General features: G+C 37.3%; 1 protein-coding gene across 12 annotated transcripts in view; it reads left to right on the top strand.

The window, feature by feature from the left end:
- The window catches only part of ptprfa (protein tyrosine phosphatase receptor type Fa), a 231,949-nt gene that overhangs the window by 130,419 nt on the left and 80,140 nt on the right, over positions 1-21,390 (top strand). For 4 of the 12 annotated variants that reach the window (XM_079882945.1, XM_079882938.1, XM_079882947.1 and 1 more), the window contains exons 5-9: positions 4,212-4,400; positions 7,936-7,953; positions 11,062-11,172; positions 15,074-15,085; positions 19,995-20,264. In XM_079882945.1, coding sequence (XP_079739071.1) covers positions 4,212-4,400; positions 7,936-7,953; positions 11,062-11,172; positions 15,074-15,085; positions 19,995-20,264 — 600 coding nt within the window. The remainder of the gene's footprint in view (positions 1-4,211; positions 4,401-7,935; positions 7,954-11,061; positions 11,173-15,073; positions 15,086-19,994; positions 20,265-21,390) is intronic. The other 8 variants (XM_079882944.1, XM_079882946.1, XM_079882949.1 and 5 more) reach the window with 3 other exon arrangements.

Here is a 21,390-nt window from a genome sequence, read left to right as displayed (position 1 = left end):
TGGAGGTATGACATGTTTTCTTCAGCCATCAGGTTCAACAAAGGGCTTTAAACAAGTCTTGGTTACATAAAGTCTCCAGAGAATGTGACGTTTAACGAACTTTCTGTGTGAAAACTGACATGTGAAACCCAGATTCAAAAGCGACTTCTCTGTAGTTCTTCCATGCATCTTGTTTTTGGAGCACTTTGGATGATTTTGTTGGCACAGTCTACACATTTACATATATTTTCAATATATTTTCTTGTATTTCAGCTTTATTTAAAAAAAAATAAAAAAAATAAATAGTTTTAGTTAACGATAAAAGCACATACTTTTGGCATGTAAAACTGAGCACCCTGTTGAGACCTCTTTTGTGACTTTAGAGGAGACACACGTGAGATTACCGTTTTTATTTTATTATTTTTTTTCAGGTGAAACATCTGACAAGCAGGAGTCTTTATTTGCTACATATAATTGCATTACTGGCGAGGAGGAACAGTTGTACACAATAGTATCTGTCTCAAACCCTCCTTCCCCCGTGGCAGTGACCTGGAATGGACCAGAAGTTCTGTATCTCACTGCAGCTGGTGTTGGTTTATTCCCACTGGGGTCTATTACCAAACCTGTGTGTCTCACAAAGGCCTGTGGTGCGTAGACGCGACCCTACAGTGACCTTACCTAGTCATTCCTACAATGCACCTTCTCAACAGAAAACAAACACGGAGACAAAGGCAGGTCCGCCAGCAGGACGAGGTGTTCCTCGGCACATGTTCTCACACATCGAGAGAGAGACCTCTCCAGGGAGTCTCCCTCACGTCATTTGTGCATATTCTCTCATTGCAAGGCTCTTGCTAAGCTCTTTATGAAGGCTTTCTCTCCTATTGTCTCTCAGAGAAACTCTCCAGCTGTAGTGGAGCATAAAAGAACCTTCCTGTGAGAAAAGTAAACTTTAGTGCTTCGTGACACCGTAATTTAACTGCGGAGGAGTCCGGTTTCGTCATTGTGTTTGCAAAGGAAAACCCATATACAATGTTTAACTGTTTCAGTGCCAAAATGGAGTGTGAGATGTTGAACATTTTATTTTTATCTATTTTTTTATTGGATTTTTTTTCAAATCATGATTGGGATTTGAGCCACAAAAATCTCTAAAACATTTTCTTAATTAGTTCTTTGTCTTGTTTTCCAGTAAAGATCGAAACAGCTTTAAAACATTATACTAAGACTTGTTAAGAAAAGTGTTATTTTTTATAATTAATGTAGGAAAATGTAATGAGATTTATAAAACTAGCAACTGTTTGCCAATTAAGGTTTAGAAGAATAAATTTAATTCAATATGTTTTCTTTGAAAACAAGACGTATTATCTTACATAAACTTCTGTTGCAATAAATGTAACCTTGTTTTAAGGACATTTAGATATTTTAGTAGAAAACAAGATACAATACTGATGAAATAATAAATATTTTCTACAATGAAATCTGAAAGATAACATGTCATGCTTTCCTGCCAATAGAAAGATTTGCACTTTGTGTTCAGTCTTTAAAAGATTCATGATCAGACCTCTTTTAGTTAATGCAATGAGGAGAATTAAGTGAAAAACAATCCAGATCCTCTTCAGTTCACATTGTATACGCAATGGTAAAGTGAATCAAACTAAGAGCAGCTCCCAAGATTGAGCTTATGTAAAGTGTTAAATCGAGTTAAAGGGTAACTCTCACCTAGGCTCTTTTTGTTAATCTACCCGAGGCAAACTTTCATTCAAAAGCATAATTAGAATGGAAACGGCACTTTTAAGTTTGACCGTATTTTCGTTTTCGGTCAAATTGCATTTTGAATGGAAGTGCTTGGGGCACGACTATGATAGCATCAAAATTGCTATTTTTAAAACACTAATGCGGCTCGACACAACATGAAACTGTGCTGGAAGTATCACCAGTGGCTCTACACATGAACTTGAGCATTGAGAACATTGTTTGTGTACACAGAGTTTACTAAAAAGAAAGATTTTGATGCTATCATAGAAGTGCCCCAAGCACTCCCATTCAAAATGCAATTTGACCGAAAACGAAAATACGGTCAATCTTAAAAGTGCCGTTTCCATTCTAATTATGCTTTTACACGAAAGTTTGCCTCGGGTAGATTAACAAAAAGACCCTAGGTTGCATTTTGGCGAGAGTAACCCTTTAAACATTAATAATCACACTATACCATATCACAGTTTTGATGTTATCTCTATTAATTGTGCAGCCCACGTGTGTTTGCAAAGCTCAATTAGTGTAAGAACAGAGAACACTTAGAACATTGAGTCCCGTATGTTTCCAGTCTGCACCTGCTGTTCTTAATGATGCTGATTTGCATCAAGTTGTTTCATCCTCCATTATCAGTGAGAGTGTGGTGACCGCTGGATGCTGTTTGGTTTCTCTCTGGTTGTGCTCATCCACTCCTCATTTCCCATTTCAAACATGCAGGAACACTCACAGCACATTATGTAAACTTCTGTGCTGTTCCCTTCTCTTACCACTCAACCACATATTAGAGAAACTCTCTGCCTCATAGACCCTGTTTACATCTGGTAGTGACATCCATCTCAAGTAATTGAAATCACAAGTGAAGTGCTAAATGTGGGGTATTGAAGACACATTCTGATCGGATTACTCAAGTTGCTTTCAGAGGTGTTCACATTGTATTGTGTAGGGTAAACTGTAATGGGCTCAACAGCGACAAATGAAATATATGTATTATGTTACAAAAGATTTCAATTTCAAATCAATGCTGTTCTTTTGAGCTTTTTATTCATTAAAGTATCCCGAAAAGATGTATTATGGTTTCCACAAAAATATGAAGCAGCTTAACTGTTTTAAACATTGATGATAATCAGAAATGTTTCTTAGGCAGCAAATCCGCATATTATAATGATTTCTGAAGGATCATGTGACACTGAAGACTGGAGTAATGATGCTGAAAATACAGCTTTGATCACAGGAATAAATTACACTTTACTGTATATTCACATAGAAAATAGTTATTTTAAATCATTAAAATATTTCACAATCTTGCCGTTTTTGCTGTATTTATGATCAAATAAATGCAGTCCTGGTGAGGATAAGTGACTTCTTTCAGAAACATTAAAACATTTACTGACTCCAAACTCACCCTTATTTCACTACAAACCAGTGTGTCTTTCTTACTTCTGTGGAACACAAAAAAAGATATTTCCAAAATATATCATCTTTCGGGTTCAACGGAAGAAAAAGTCCCCAAGTTTTGCAATATGAGGCTGATTTTATTGGACGATATAGTGACATAGTTGCTATGACTAACAACATATTAAGTGATGTATGTACTGTAGTCACACACAATCAGAGACCCTTCACTTGATAAAATCCATTTGAAATGCATAATAATACCAGGTGTAAACAGGGCCAGAGAGAGCGAGAGCTTTCCATGACCCCGCTTTCACAGATTCACTTTTCAAAACTCGTTTTCAAAAACTTGCACTTTCAAACCTACCTCAAAGTTTGCCTTCTCAGGCCACCAAAATGCCATTGTCGTGTAAATAAGCGGCCAGAACGCATTAAAAGTTTTCTGTTTTTACACTGAAAATGAATCAATTCAAAACTTACTTAAGCTAGACAATGACTTTCTTCTAGAGCTGTTGTACAGCCAAAACAATCTTTGTTCATTTCCTATTATCACTGTAAATCTGCTTTGAAGCAATCTGTACTGTAAAAAGCACTATATAAATGAAGATGACTTGACCTCTGCAGTGCAAAAAGAGGCATGTGTACATAACGTAATTCTACCATTTCATTTTAGTAGTACTGGTGCCTAGATTAGCAATGCCAGCATTTGAGTTCCTGTAGTCAAACTGTGGGTCAGACAGAGCCAGGCGTTCAGTGAGGTGTCTCTATATCCGGAGGGAAATCACCCCCTCACCCTCATATATCCATGACCAGAAACACCACGGGTGGATTAGTCACGCCTCGGCCCGCTCGTATTTACATTAGCGGTGGATTTCACACCATGATCTCTACTCCACCTCTGTCTTACAGTCACGCATTTCAGCTGCTTCAGACCAATCGCCTCGGGTGGTCCTGCGTACAAACATTTGTAAGAGCTGAGCTTTAGAAAAACGAGCCGTGCCACTTTTCCGACCGAAAAAGCACAGCTTATCATGCAATTCAGTCATGTGTGCTGACGCCTCTATTTTTGTCATATTGTGTGTGTTTTCCAGAGGACCAGATCCCTCACGGCTTCCCGACCATAGACATGGGTCCACAGCTGAAGGTGGTGGAGCGAACGCGCACTGCAACCATGCTTTGTGCCGCCAGCGGGAACCCCGATCCAGAGATCTCCTGGTTCAAAGACTTCCTACCTGTCGACATTAACAGCAGCAATGGACGAATCAAGCAACTCCGTTCAGGTAAAAAGAACCCTGTGAACACACAAAAGCCGACAAAGATTGAAGAATAAACTATAATGAGTGCACTTGCTTTTTGCAAAGATGATGATTGCGTACATTGATGCCGGCGTTCCCTGCTGAACATGCATCATTTTTTCTAACCTCCTATTTTTTTTAACCTCGACAACAACAAAGACAATATAGAGCCCAACAAGATATTTTCCCATTCATTTTCTCCATGGGGATTTCAGAAAATTCTTCAATAAAGAGTTCTAAGCCTTGAACCAAACCAGCTCCCAGATGAATCACATTGCAACACTTAAAAGAAACATAAAAAAAAGGCAACGGTTCAAGACTGTGCACTTATTTCATGAGGGATCGATGGAATTGAATCAGAAACGACAATACAAAATTATTGCCTGTGCACTGATCAAAAGTTTATGGTCTTTTTTTTTCTTCTTCTTTTTTTTAGAAATTAATGTTTCTTGAGCAGCAAATCAGCATATTAGTATGATTTCTGAAGGATCATGTGACACTGTGTAATGATGCTGTAAATTCAGCTTTGCATCACAGGAATAAATTATATTTTAAAATATAATCAAATAGAAAACAGTTATTTTAAATTGTAATAATTTTTCAAAATGTTACTGTTTTGACTGTATTTTTTTGTCTAATGAATGCAGCCTTGGTGAGCAGAAGAGACTTCTTTCAATACCCAACCCTAAACTTTTGAATGCTTGTGTAAGTTTAAGGATTAATAAATATATATAATGAAAGTATAACCAGTATCAACCAATGCTTGACATTTATTGCAAAATATTCAAGGTAGTGTAATTCTTCACTGCTATTTGGCAATTAAACACTTAACAACCTCAAAACTCATAGGTCTGTCTGGAAAGGTTTACATTCGTCAAATCTCTGTGGAGGGAATGAATGGGATTTTTACTTCTGGAATCCTACTATTGTGCTTTATAGCAGTGCATCTGTATGACAAGTGACATTTCAGATGAAATGAGCCTCCAGTTTCATTTCATGTCTTAAAGTAAACAGAAACAAACAGGAAGACAGACTGGCTCACAGTTATTATTCACATAACCCTCCGGTTAGGACACACAAACATGATTAACATGACAGCACAGTGATTTGTTTTGATTAGAATAGTCGGCCCCTGTCAACAATAGTTTCCTGCGTCAATCGTCAAACAGCTCCGTATTTGTCACATTATTCCCATTTGGCCAATCCATCTTGCAGCTACCAGACAATCACATAATTTATTTGTTTGGATACAGTCCATTATTTGATCCTGAGATTAGCTTTGCGCTCCAGCCATTAGTGTGAAGGCCTTTTTCCATTAACGAATGCTAATGAAACAATTTTTCAGTTCGTGACCTTTTACAGAACGGCTAGGAACAAATAGGAAAAGCACGCATAATTCAATACCTAGCTCTTCAAACGGAAACTTAATCTCACTGGAACATGTCATTGTGTACGAGTAATTACCACCAACCCTGCCAAAGCAGGTGATTCTCTCCTGGACATCAATCAACAATCTGTTTACAATGCAGACTCGTGGCAGAATCTGATAAAGAGAGATGGGAAAGAGAGGGTGAGAGTGTTTTAGGATTGTAATCCTGCTACTCTCAATGTAAACACTCACAAGTGGACTATATGTCAGGAGTCGAGCCTCTTACACATGTGAGCCGTAGGACGTTCAGATATTAGTGTAGTTAAACATGGACCCTTTTCACATTTCCACGGTATAATTCTCTAGTGGGGAACGAAAACAACAAAAATATAATTTTTACATCCCCATTTTCTCCTATAGCTAAATACAAATCCATGCATTAGCATTTCAACAACTTTAAACATTGTTTCTACACCAATTCTTTTTTTCAGTGTAGTTTTCTGTCATTTAATGCCAAGGTAATACAAATAATGAAAAAATAAAAATCTTTATCAGTCTGTCAAAATAGTCCATTGTTCGAGCAAACCCCTAACCGTAAGTATTAATTTCGGCTGTTAATTTCCAGCATCATTTGAGCCACGGACACACATGGTGCTTCAAATTTAGCATCTTCTTAAATTTTGCAATTACTTTTATTAACAGTCGAAACATTTTTCCCTGGCAGATGATGAAAAGATGAAAATCCCCTAGACATTTGTTACCGATTTGTGCTCTAAGCTCTCAGGCAGAGGTGATTTATGATGATTGGTGTGCAGATCTTTATGAACAGAGATGTGTCAGGCTGATAATTGATTTCTCCTCAGTAAGATAATGGATGTCCAGCTTAGCTGCTGTTTAAAGTCTTAAATACAGCCAGGATTGATAGCGACTGTCTCTCGACTGCCGGCGAATAGAGAACTCTAACTTGCAACTGCTCTTTAAGGGGAAACATTAACACATACTTGAGTTTTCTCCCTCTAGCCATAGTGAAGATATAGTAAAGTCCTACTATTCTTCATTATGCTCACGCTACACTGCAGACTCTGCCCAAACATCATTCCTGGGCTTTCTGAGGGTCCCAGTGTACGCCAGGCTCTCTGTAAACTGCTGATGGCTTTGGACCACAATCCACACAGTTTACAGGGGCTTCCTCGTGTCTCTGACCCCCCTCCCGAATCTGAACTGTTTTCACATGGTGGAGTGGTTGACTTATGATCCCGATTGGCAAGAATCTGCATCATAGTCAACAGACGATGCTTTTTTCAAAGTTAAAAAAGTCACTTTCTCAAAATAATAAGACTCTCAAGGGTCGGTCAATGCATTGAGATTGAACTCTTACTTTGCACTTTAAAAAAATAAAAAAAGGTTTTCTTCTGTGTTGCATCAGACAGCTGTATTTATTTAGCACAGCTGCTGTCGGATCCAAAGGCCAAAGTTGTGCTGGAGGTAGAATGTGCATCACTGTAAAAAATAGCTGAAGACCCTTGTGCAGAGAGAGTTGAAATTATTACTCAGCAGTCACAAGAATGAGTCATTTAAAGGCCGAAATATACTCTACACAAGTACATTAACTCAGAGACATTTAGCTAATCAAGCTTAATTTCACACATGGTGCTTGAAAATATGTCAAAATGCAATTCATTTCAAATGACGAGCTTCATATGGGGCGCTATTGCAGATATTAGTGTAAACTCTTCTTCTATGGACAGTTTTCTGTCATGTTTTTTAGTTTAAACTAATTGAACTTTCACCGTGTGTATAGTCAGCTATCTGAATAATAACATCTTTTTTGATTGCACAGACATTTAGCACAGTAACTCCCTTGAGTCCTGGAGGAGTAACTCAAGAACGTGTACAACAGTACAGCGCTCTTTTGTGTGCTTGCATAGAGTATGTTTCTGCCCTAAAGCAGCAAATGTAAACTATACGTAATGTGACTGAACACACACTGAGAACAGAAGAGCCAAACATCTTCTGGGAAGATTGTACATGCCGCTTTTTAAATAAGAAATTCTCCTGTTCATCTTTCTCTCCTCTTCTCTCTCTAGCTCTTGCTCTCTTTCACACTAACAGTTCTCTTTAATCTTATTTGCATTCATATTACCTCACCAGGTGGTACACCAATCAGAGGTAAGAATGCTGAAAACAGAAAATATCCAAATGCGTCATCTTTCGATTTCGTTTTCACCTCAAAGTGTCCCCCCTTCATCACCCTGTCCTCATCCTGGAGTCTTTCTCTCTTTGTCTTCCTCCTCCTCGTCTTCAATCCGGCCTCGTCTCTGTGCATGAACCTCTGCTCGTCTGTCTCACTAATGAACGTCTGATTCAGCCTAATTGAAAAGAATATACTGTGTTTAAAGACAGCTATACCAAACCACCAGAAAACATGCAGCTGTTTTCTCTACTAAGATGCATCCATTTAACATCTACATGGGTGAATCTCACCTGTCAAGAACATACTCGTCATATTTCACCAAATCTGTGGAAGATATTACATTTTGCATAAAAAAAAAATGGAATCTGTTTTAGCTACTATAAGAATTATGTATTGTGACATTATTTTAATGTCATTTTCGTCTGAACTGAACTTTATGCAGAGATAAAGGCCTGTTCTGATGACTGGCAGTCTGTCTGATCAATAAGTCAGCAGAGCTGCAGTGCGGTTTGAGAAATTGTGAGATACCTTGACATCAACTCATTCCCCGCAGCAGAAAAACTTAATGTCATTATGACAGTTTGTATTAACCAAGTGCCTCTCATCTCCCGGCTTTTAGCAGGAGAATCCAGAATGTCCAAACTGAGTGATAGAAAAGCTCCCCGTTGACATGACAGAACTGATGTATAAAAAAGAAGAAAGAAAGAAAGAAATTCAAAATTTGACTGTAACTCTGAGCCGAACTCTTCAGAGGGAATGTCAGGGCGAGAAAGTGAGATTAGACTGAGAGAGGCCAGCATGACATCTTTCAACATCACTCGGATACTAGCGTTTCAAGTGTAATAAGTGATAGAAAAGCCTTCTTTCCTGACGACTAGAGAAAGAGATAGTAGCTCTGTTCCAGACGCTGTTGAGCTGCATTTGTAAGTACCATAGGCATAATGTGAAGGCTATTACAAACAGAAAATTAAAAGCTAAATGAAAAGATAACCTAATTTTGATCAAATGCAACATCACATATTGCAAAGTATTAATAAAAACTTCTCACTCCTGGGAAGTTACTATAAGTTTGGAAATCAAAAATATGATGTGATCAGAAAAAGGAAACAGTAACACTTTAGTTTAGGGTCCAATTCTCACTATTAACTAGTTGCTTATTAGCATGCATATTACTAGGTTTATCAGTACTTATAAAGCACGTATTAATATATAATATTAATATATATTAGCACTTATTCTGCATGATCATATTCTACATCCCATAATCCTACCCAATACCTAAACTTAACAACTACTTTACTAACTATTAATAAGCAGTAATTGTGAGTTTATTGAGACAAAAGTCGTAGTTAATAGTTAGTTAATTGTGAGAATTTAAACTAATTTAAAGTGTGACCAAAAAAAAACATAAAATATACACAAAATGAACAGCAAAGGACATGCATTAAGTGTGTCATTGATGCTTTATCCGTGTGTTTTATTATTCTCCTGCTGCTACAGACAATTATAGGAAATGTAGTTGTACATAGTTGGTGGCGTTTACATATATGCATTTGACAGATGCTTTTATCCAAAGCGACATATATTGTATTAAAGCTATATATTTGATCAGTTCATTCATTCCATGGGAATCAAACCCATGACCTGGTGTTGCTAGCGCAATGCTTTACTGTTTGAGCTATAGTCAGGAATGCGTTGATGCCAGTCTTATTTTAGTGTAATGATATACTATTATAGTTTTTGTTAATATTTTCTGTTTTCATTTTAATTTTTGTTTTTGTTTTTTAATTTGTAATAGTTTTTTGTCTATACAGATTAAGTTTCTAGTAAATAGACATTAGGCCGTTCACACCAAGAACGATAACTATAATAATTACTATATTAGCGTCCTCATCAGCAGACGATATCGTTCTGAGCACACGCTGCCACTTTAAATGTTTGAGCTCTTTAAAGTCTGGTTTATTCTGATTGGCTGTCAATGTTTTTATCATTCATCAGCTGGAAAAGAAAAACAATCTGAAAGTGATTCCAACAATATAATTTCTCTGTGCCTTTAACGTTATAGTTGTGGTAAAGACTCTGCTATTCTTTTACATTTAGAATGATTTTAAACTATATCATTATCATTATAGTTATTGTCTTTGGTGTGAACGGGCCTTTAGACAGCGAGGCGGCTCAGTGGGGTTTGGAACAGATCTAATGTGTGTGTGTTTATGTGTGCTGTAAGGGTCATTTGTTTGTATAATGAACTCTTGGAGCGAGGTTAATGCTCAGTATCGTAATGAGGTCTCATTCACTCACAGTCTTTGGATTATGTTTCTATTGTTAATGCACACATTTAAACCCATCCCATAATGCATTTCAGGACTACTTCTGAAATACACTGACGACATCTTTAGTTTTCTCGGTGTGCTTCCATCCTCCACAGATTGCATGATGTATGTCACATCACGCAAACAAACAGCACCGCCATACTAAAAAACCTAATGAGCGAATTATTTCCTTATTTTGTCAGAACAAAATGTCAATGAAATGTTTGTGTGAGTGTTTGTGTTATTAAGATGAACAGAATGCTGAAGCCAGGTAAGTGGCTGTATGAGAACTGTATCTGTCATGATACTGTTGGCAGAAAAAAATACTTTTAAGCTTTTAGTTTTAGTTTTTTCTTTTGTTTGGATGCACTGAGAATGTACAGTATTGACAGTAATTGCAGCGGCTGTATTATGTCTTAATAGATCGATTCTCTAAAAGCACAGCTTTGCCTCGGCTAGCAGAATAGCAGAGTTTATGTACAGTGACGGTTATAGCTGGCGAAGCCTGCAGGTGTTTTTACTTGCCACAATGAATAAATAACCCAGTTTGCTTTAGATTTATTGAATTATGGAGTGAACGATGTTGCTCTTTCAGTATTTAGAGAGACAAGAAAGGTCATATGCCAGCCGAGCGCTAGTCAATGAAGTGTGTAGAAAAAATGTTCTTCTCCTCGGGCCACCCTGGTTTAAAGCGATGGAAGTTTCGATTGTTTGTGAGTGTGTGAGAGAGCATTTCTGTCTGGTTTGTGATTGCTTATGTTGTGTTTGCAGGGGCACTGCAGATCGAGAACAGCGAGGAGTCGGACCAGGGCAAGTATGAGTGTGTGGCGGTGAACAGCGCAGGGACACGCTACTCCGCTCCTGCCAACCTCTACGTCAGAGGTAAGATCTTCAACCAAACCCAAAACCCCGTCCCGTTTCACCTCGATCTGCTCTCCATACAGGCTTTACCACGGCCAGAACAGGACCTGTCGCTCAAAAACTCACACTTCTCTTTAATCACCCATTTGTCTTAATAGAAACATGGTTCTGCAGCGGAGAACTTCCCCATTGTTTTCCAATTTTTAATAATCAAGAAATGTTTTCCACACAGATTTTCACTCAATGAGAGAGAATATTTCATCAGTTTTATTTATTTATTTAGTTTATTTTATTGATTCTATATATTAATGCACAGGTAACAGTATTTGTCTAGTATATGTTACTAAAACGTCTATTTACAGTAAAATTGCCACAAAGGCAATTTTGAGCAAATCTTTGAATCGGTGGATGATTGAATCTTGAATCTATTTATTGAAATGGAAATAACTAATTCTCTTGAAATTAATCAAACTTCCCAACTCCTTTACTGTGTCATTTTTATTTATTTTTTCCCCTTTTTGTTTCGTTCCCCAGGTTTGTTTATTGGTTCTAAGCCTTTATGAAATTATAAGCTTATCTTTACGATTAATGTAATTTTTAAGAGCTTTTATATTCAAGTTGATTATAGTTGATAGCTGAAAACTGTTTATGACATTACAATGATTATATTTTCATAATTTTTGTCCATTAGTTATCTTTGCAACATTTGTTGAGTATTAAATTGATTCTTGTAGAACTGTGCAGTAAAATGTGCGGACCACAACAAGTGTTAGTTGTGAAGAGGTCAGCCTTCAATCAGAAAAGACATATGACTTATAATAAAATACTATTAAAATTTAAAATAAAATATATCTTTATTATTTTTAACTTTATTATAACTTTATGTAATATTATTATTATACATATTACAGGTACAATAGAAAAAAAAGCCTATTTAATTAAAGTCAGAGAGAGGTTAAAGTTTTCTAAACTGTTTTAATTATTCTTATTTCTTTTTATTATTTTAATTTCTTCTATGTAAAGCACTTTGAATTGCCATTGTGTATGAAATGTGCTATATAAATAAACTTGCCTTGCCTTGCCTAAAGTTAATATTACATTTTTACACTTCCGGGACAAGTGCAGAAAAATGTTAGTATATAGTAAAGAATATTAAATTACGTAAAGAACCCTTTAATGTTGCTGGTCATGAAGGTTGGAAATGATGTAAGTGTTTTCAGGACATCAAAGAAAGGACCATGTTGAGACTTGCAAGCCAGATTGGAGAATCCCATTGTGGAAATTCCCTCATTAATGTCGGGATCAATTACAGCAGATTCAGAGACCGCTAAAACCTTGTTTCAAAGAAAAACCTTTTATTTAACTCCCTCTTTTGCCTGGCAAGTTAAAGACCACTTCAACTTCAGACCTTTAAATATATGGGGATACGTTGCTCTTTGATTGTGTGTGTGTGTGCGCACGTGTTCGATATGAAAGCAGGGGAAATGAGAAATCTTTGTCCATAAATTCTCCTGGTCTTCTTCCTCAAGCCCTCGACCAATCAGAGAGAAACTAATAAATGATGCATCGTGAAGATCATATCATGTGAATTCTCTCCGGAGCCCTTTGATCTTTACACAGTCCACACACTCTCAGGACGTGCCATTTGATGAATGCCATTTAATATATATGTTTGAGTATCTAATGCTTTATGGTGAGAGAGAGAGAGATGTTCTCATTTTGTTAGTGCATGAATTTTTCAATGGTAGTGTCATACATTTATTGCTTTTCTATTCAAGGATTAATTATTGATGTCTTCAACTGTGTGTATATGTGTTTATCCTGCATTGTTATTCTATAATTAATGAGTAGGGCTGGATGATATAGGCCATAAAAAATATATGCAATATTTTATCCTTTTGGCTTACATCTCAATATTTAAGTATTTGCTTAAAATTATGTTTGTTTGTTTTTTCATTGAGAGGAATCATCAGTTTTAATCATAAAGTCATGGCAAGTAAATTAAAATGCTTAAAACAATAAGTAAAGTACATTAAAAATGTTGAAGAGGAAAAATAAAAAAAATTCACATGGGTTTTCACTAAATAAATGAGAAGAATATTTAATCAGTTTTATTTATGTATTTAACAAAAAATAATTATAAATAATAATGCACAGTAAACAGTATTGGCCTAGGTATATATATTTACAAAAAAAGAAATTAAAATTAAAGCATAAATTGCCACACAGGCACTTCAGTTAACATTTTGATCTAATGAATCATTGAATCGCTGGATAATTGAATCTGTTCATTGAAATTAACAATTTGAAAGAACTGATTTACTTTCCAACTCTAAAATAGTTTTTGAGACTAAGATTACTGTAAATGAGTAATGCTATTAAAACTTCTTGATGGTTATTTTCCTAGAATCTCTCATTTAAACCTCAGATGTGTCTGGATAATCAAGCCACAGGTGCAAAGCCAACTTCTTATTGCCAACAAAATAATATTGCATATATTGTAAAAATTAAATATATCACCTAGCTCTACTAATGAGGATATTTTCTGTATGTTGTGATGTGGTTTTGTTCTTGTTTATAGTCTAATCTAGAGTCTCTCTACAGGTGTGTAAAGTTCACTGACACACACTTACATAACAGATCTCTTCTGAACGCTGTGTGTGGGCCTGTGTGTGTTTGTTTGGTGCGCTTCCTCCCCGTCTCTCTTTTACTCTTATTTCTCTCTGTCTTTTTTTCTTTGGTTTCAACTGCAGTGAGTAGGTGTTTACACCTTTATCACTGTATATGAGAGTGATCATTCCATAATTGCTTATCCTTTCATGTGAAAGATGTGTGTGTTTTCACTCTCATTCCCATGTGCCTTATCACACTGAGACTCTCAAGCACTGTTGAGGGTCCTGCATCATGCTTCTTCTGTGTTTGTTTATTTGTTCGTGTGTGTGTGTGTGTTTGTGCCTTAGTAAATTGGGAAGTTTAGGCAGAACAATGCAAAAAAAAAAAAAATCTTACTCAGTATTTTTTTTCTTGTTTTCCAGGGCAAATATTTAAGCATTCTTAAATCTAGATGCATTTACTTGAGAAGCAAAATGACTTCTGAAATTATACTGAGTCTTTAGACTACATAATTATTTTGAGAGCTAAGATAGTCACTGTGTGGAGGACCAAAAACCATTAAACATGCTAGTCTTTCTGTCAGGTTGTCGTAAAGCGGCATTGATTATTGTCCACTATGGCACACTATACCAGATAAAAACTCAATTCAAAGGGAAAGGTTTATTTTCTGACTCCACTGGCAGAAATGTGCTTTTTTTTAAGCATAAACTCACTTAAATGTGTCTATATATAGTTCATTTCTCAAGTAAATATGTCTTTATCTAAGAATTTTTAGATAATTGTGATGAAAAACAAGACAAAAAATTGCATTTGAAAGAGATTGCAGATACTATATGTTACTTGATTAATTTTGTGTGCACACAGGTGTACGTAATACAATTCATAACATAATGTTGTTGTTTTTTTATTCTAAAAATGCTAAATGTTTTCCTGTAGGGTTTGGGTTAGTCTTTAGTATTTATATTTGTCACTAAGGATAGTTACCACCACAGTAATGCAAGAACGCATGTTAAGTATACGCTTGCAATGCATCGGCATTCAAATATGACCTGTGTGTTATGCATAATCTGTCATAAAATACACCTTGATTTATAGTACAAGAAATCTAGAAATGAATGGATGCACAAGTGTGTTTTGGTGCTGTTGTCCTCTCCATGTTCTCATCTCTCTTTTATGGATAAGCGGAATATTTGCCTGTTTTACTCTCTCTGTTTCTCCTTGTCTTCCTCCTGCTCTCTTCTCTTTTGTTTCCCTTCCTCCATCTTCATCGCACCCTGCCATCCAAAATCAATCCACTCCTCACTCTCAGACCAGCGGGAAGGTGCGTTCTTTTCACTATCTCTCCTCCTACGCAGAGGGTCGGCGGATGGGAGGCGTGTGTCCCCCTGCTGGCAGCTCCTGTCCCGCCGTGTGCCAGTCTCTCTGGAGCTCTGAATCTCTGACACTGTCCTCTCCCTTACAAACCCATGCATGCTGCTGGCTGCCTCACATTTCAGCCTGCTCTTCTTCTTTACGTTGCATGTGTCAGAACTGTGGATGTTTTGTTGTTTTCAGACATTTGTAAAAAGCCCTAGAGCAACTTCAGTGATCTTTTAGGCTGTTTTTCACACTTCGATTGCTCGGTCTGAACCTGAGATCGATGCATTGTGTTTTTTGGCTCTAAACCAATCTTTTGTTTAGTTTTTCAGCCATGCTTTTGGTTTCTGCCAAATGTAAATTATGCTAAGGTCCGTACTAAATATTCATCTGGCTGTTTTTTAAATGAAGTCAGATTTTTTTTGATGCTCCTGTGTTGTGTGAAAACACCCTTTGAGTCATGTGGATTTCTTCCAGTTATTTGGCTCGTATTAAGTATTTTTATGTACTTGTTTACAGAAGTTTTTCTTCCGTGCACGCGCATGAAAAGTAGGCATTTTGTGCAGCGTAGTCTGGTCTTGTTTGCGGAAACAGAGGATAGCAGCATCATTCTTTCTAAATGAACAGGGTGATTTGCTGTTGTTCAACGCCTGAACTCAGAGGTCAAAGAACAATCAGAGGATTTCACCCTTAGCTTAGCGGATCAGACCTGTTTATAAACCAGTTCAAATTTCAAAGATGGCAGCAATTCCTCTGCTCCTTTTTCAGAGGAGTTACGCCAGCGAACTGCCACAAAGCCTTTTGAGCTCTCAAGTATTTAAGCTGGCTAAAGCAGCTTTCATTGTTTGTTTTGGAATCAGCCATTTGGTGAGGACTCCCGATGTGGAGAACAATACAAACAGTCAGCAAGTAAGAATGCGGAAAGCAAAAGATATTTTCCTCTCCAGTTGTTTGTTAAAAAGAGAGTCATTATCCTTCCAAAATCCCGAAGTGGTTGAACCAGGGCATTCTGTACATAATCACAGAAACAAGCTGTTTCATTTAGACAAGAACATTGAATGACATTGACAAATGAGCTTTCCTTTTGAATGGGAACTCGCACTCATAGTGTCCTCTAATAGGACGCAGTGTCTCGTTCCCCTTCTCAGGGAACCATCTAAGTCATGTGCTACAAAAGTCCAGAAGCCAGAACACTCATTTGAAGAGCCTAATATAACATCAAGAACATTCAAATAACCATATAGCCACCAATTGTTCTTGATAAGGAGGTTCTGGTTGGGTTAATGTGTCCCAGGTTTCTGGCAGCCGTTTCTAGGTCACTCCGTTCTCTATGATAATGATCTCTACAGGTCTTCATGTCTTAACGTATTCTTCACTTTATGTGGCCTTGGGCGAGATATCTTCAGTGCAGTCTCTCTCATTGCCTTCTGCAGAGCACAAATAAGACATGCCAACATAAATAATCTCCGTAGTCTTAGTTTTAAACTCTCTTGTTAATTATATTGGCATATCTGTCTACATGAGACAGCAGAAGATGCCATATGTATGAGATAGCAAATGAAATATATATATATATATATATATATATATATATATATATATATATATATATAGTTTATTTATGTATTGTTTGTAGATGCACTTATATCAGTATATGTTGTAGTACCTAATAAAGCCAGCCATGGTGGTTGAACAGAAATGACTCTCAATTCACATTCAGTGAGTGTTCATTTTGGACCCTGACTTCACGTTGTTGTTTTTTTTTGTTGTTTTTTTGCTTCGTTTTTTTCGGCTTGTTCATTCTCCAGTATTTGTATAGGACTTTTATTTTGAGTTGATTGAGTCTGTAAAGCACAGCTTTGATGCTGATTGGAGACTGATTCTACTAATCCACTTCAGACCAGAAGATTTGCAACAAGTTGACAGTCCAGAAAACGGTTCAAATGTAGTGATGTCTATCCCTGACGGCAGAAACATTGGCAGGATCAGGAGTTTGCCTGTTGTAGAATCCCTCTCTGATCACAGCTTGTTACAGAGAGTTATCCAATCATGTTGTTTTGTTTTTTTCCTCTATTGATCAGACAAAGCTATAAAATTGGATTCTTTGCACTATTTTGTTCATTCTTTGATGCATTCGTTTGGATTTTTTATTTATTTATTTATTGGTGTTTTATTCTATAGGTCACACATGCATGCTCTCTTGACTATCGCTGATTTGTGCTTTTTTGCTTCATGCGTGCATGGCCATTGATGTGCTTTGGATTGTGTGTGCGTGTATGTGTGTGTGTGTGTGTGTGCGCCTGTGAAATTGCTTCTGCATTGAATAAAGCCCAGTTACCTCCCTCTCCTGCAAACACCTCTCCATTAAAACAATGCTCTTTCTCTCTCTCGCTCTCTCTTCACCTAAAATTGCATGTACTGTATGTCTGCATGTCTAACTGCAAGCTTTCATTGCTCTGTTATCCCTCCCAGCAATACTTCTCACGAGATCAGTCACTAATGTCAGTTCAGCCCATTCTCTAACCTCACCGCGGCCACTGGCATCGCTCACGCCGGTCTGTTTTACTAGCCCGCAAAGACTTCTCAAACTTTCTTAACAACCTCTAACTGAGAGAAACTCTTGCCATCATGTCGTGACCATCCCTCATGTCCATGGGTAACATCATCCTCTCTATGTACAGTGACTAACGTGGATTAATGTGATGTCTCTCTTACACTATTACACCTGCAGGCATTTTCGCCCAACTAACAAACTTAACTCAATCTCAAAAGTCCAAACTCTGCGCTCATCTCTCAAAGATGACGATTATTATGGCCACCCCTGGCCATGTCCAGTACAGAGCAGACCCCATAAGCACAATTTGCTCAGTGTTTACCTGACTTGAGTCAATAAATTTTGCAATAAATATTGATTTACTGTACCTGAACCACAGCAATATGTTCAAATTACACACACACAGAAAAGAAACAAAGAGTCATAACCAAACGCTTTTTTGTCTTAACTAGCCACAATCATAGAAGATGTTTGTCAGTTCGTCAGTTTTCATTTTTGTTTGTGTACAGTGGAATCTCATTGGTTTAAAGTCTTCTACACATTTGATTGGCTTTGAGGTTTTATTTCTTACGGCACATATTATTTTACTTTCAGCAAGGGCAGATTTGTCACATATAACCTGGTTTGGTGTTCTGGGTAGTGTGAGTTTGCTTATTTTCTTGTATAACACATGGCCAAGAAGCCGCTCTAGATGCACACAGTTAAATCTCACCTGATAATGCAGAAAATGAACACTACTCTTATAAACCATTTAGTGTGTGTGTGTGTGTGTGTGTGTGTGTGTGTGTGTGTGTGTGTGTGTGTGTGTGTGTGTGTGTGTGTGTGTGTGTGTGTGTGTGTGTGTGTGTGTGTGAAAGAGACATCTTGAGTTTATTTTTGGAGTTTGGGTGGTAGCTAGTTCTCTACTTTCCAGTAATTGCATTCAAGTCAAATAAACACTGAGCATTTGTTATCCTCTAGCCTCACACTTTCCTCAGTTATCCGCAATAATTTCCTGTGTCTGGAAATGTGAAGGTAATGACAAGGAAATTAACAGGTAATGTTCAGATTTGGAAGTGAGTTGGAGTCTCTCAGAAGTGAGACTTGTTTGTCCGTGAAAATAAGCAGATGTCTGGCCGCAGAGCTCCCTGTTAAACTCAGCTGCCATCTGCAAACAATTCCACTTTATATTCGGAGAGACATTATAAAAGATTGGTTTATTAGCAATCTCTCCATGGACTCTCTCAGACGGCTTCTTCCATGAAGTCTACAGAAAACGCTGCTCTTTTATGGGAGCTCTGCAGATTCACAGAGCGTTTGCTGTGTCTTCAGTGGACAGGATGGTTTGGCTTTGGCTGCACACCAACTCAGTGTGTGTAAAGGGTCACAATCTTCTGCTGCCAAATTATGCCGTTCTTGATCCAAGTGATCCAAGCATTTCTTTGCAAAAAAAAAAAAAAAAAAGTTTGCAGTATTACTTCTGAGCTTCGTAATGCCATTATTGAAATACACAAATGTGGCATATGAAATTATTTTTTTAACAAGAATTTTCAAAATAGACATCTTAAAAAAAAAAAAAAAAGATTTGTCGGCAAACTATAAATATAATTTTCTTTTTTGATTTGGAGGGAAGATATGCAGAATTTTGGAAAACTCAGATCTGACAGTCTCATTGATGACTGACAGCATAATCAAATTAGCTTTAATATTTAATCATTAAATATGCAAGGGGTAGTGAAGATGTACAACTTTATAAATGACTGAATTTTTTTGAAAATTCAGTGAAATCTGACTTTTTCAGAGTCTGTTTCCCATTTTATATCTATGAAACGATAAAGGAAATGTGCGCTGCACTGCTAAGCTATCAGTCACATTGATGAGAAAGTCTAAAGTTCAAATCTGAGACGTGACATTCGCCTGTCTGCGTCTCTTTGAGCTCCTGAGTGTCTGTCAGTCCAAGATAGTGTGACAGGGACCGGCAATGTAGAAAAAAAGCATTGCACACCTCAGTGAGACCAGTTGTGGTTGAGGTTGCTCTTTGTCTGCATTTTTACTGTGTATTTGTGATGCAAAGAGAGTTAATTTAGTGACATAACAGTAAATAGCTTGCCAGCACTTTGAAAGAAATCAAATTTGATGAGACAATAAGGAAACTCGACTAAAGAGCCAAAAAATCCTTGAGATGCATTTACTGTTAAAAACACTCTTATCTGATGATGCATTATATCTCTCACATTTCCAAATAAAGACTTTATATCCTAGAGGTCAATGGTGTATATCCAGAGCCATGCCCTCCTGTATCTGCGTTCTGCTTCTAACATCATCTGCGCTCCTCCAACAGTACGGCGAGTTCCGCCACGTTTCTCAATCCCGCCCACCAATCACGAAGTGATGCCGGGCGGCAGTGTGAACCTCACCTGCGTGGCGGTGGGCGCTCCCATGCCCTATGTGAAGTGGATGAGGGGTGAACAGGAGCTAACCAAAGAGGAGGAGATGCCCATTGGCCGAAATGTGCTGGAGCTCACCAACATCCGGCAGTCGGCGAACTACACCTGTGTGGCCATATCCTCCCTGGGCATGATTGACACCACAGCTCAGATCATGGTCAAAGGTAAGAGATGGTTAGCCTCAGGATCTACTTCATCTTTGCACTTGTATGAAACATGCTTAATAAGCCCTATTCGGATGCTAAGTGTTTCTCGCATAGATGTCCGTAAAAATAAATTTGCATGGCACCTCAGTGATAAAACTCAAGCATTCGGATGGAGATTTATTCTCGAGTTTTGTGATTGTATGAACCCAGCTCACGTGGTCAGTCGCATGATTGTCTGCTGCAAATAAAATGTCATATGCTTGGAATAATAAATTCATATTTCATTTAATATTAGGAAAATGATATCCTATTTATCATGTGATTATTTAAATCTCCTGTTTAAAAATAGGAAGATAGATGCGCTATTGTTAAAATGGTTTTCTGTCTTTTATCTCAGAATGATGGATGTCATTTAAAAAATACGGAAATTAGCTGAAATGATTTAATACAGCCTCTTATTCACATTTTTAGTGTATATAATTGCTGGCATAATAACGGCCCATTTCAAATGTTTACGTGCTTTTCTTCTCTTTCTCCTTTGAGCGGTGATGAAATATCATTCTTGTAAATACTTTCCAGCATTTCAGTAATAAAAGTTTGGGCTACATCTTTAAAATGCTTCTAAATTACAGTGAAGTGCAACCGTACGGTGCTCGGCAGTGGTCAAAAAGGATTTAATACAGTATAAAGAAAAAAATATACGGTAAAAAAAAAAGTATAGTATTGTGAAATATTTTTATTATTTAAAGGGGGGGTACAATGGTGTTTCATGTATTCAGAGTTGTTTACAGTGTTAAAGAGATAGATTCTCATGCTAAACATGGGCAAAGTTTTAAAAAAATATTTTGGACGAATAACGGAGAATTTCTATGCTGAAAATCTTACTTCCGGGTTGGTACAAGTTTCGGCTGTGTTTTTTTCGACCGTGGATCTAATGACGTAGATCAGAGTGCAACTCCTTATATGAGCATTTCTCTCGAAAAAGCTCGCCCGCGAGCACGTCGACTAGAGGAGAGCGAGACCGCGGCACATCAACGCGCTTCAACAGGAAATCACCGGCAGCGCTGCATAGGATTTGTTCAAGAATGTTTCCAAAAAAGTGTGTTTTTGGATGTGAGGGAAAGCTTACCGTGTTCAGCTTCCC

The sequence above is a fragment of the Squalius cephalus genome (genome assembly GCF_949319135.1).
Source record: "Squalius cephalus genome assembly, chromosome: 10".
NCBI classification, from domain to species: Eukaryota; Metazoa; Chordata; class Actinopteri; order Cypriniformes; family Leuciscidae; genus Squalius; species Squalius cephalus.
This window is presented reverse-complemented; position numbering and strand designations above follow the sequence as displayed.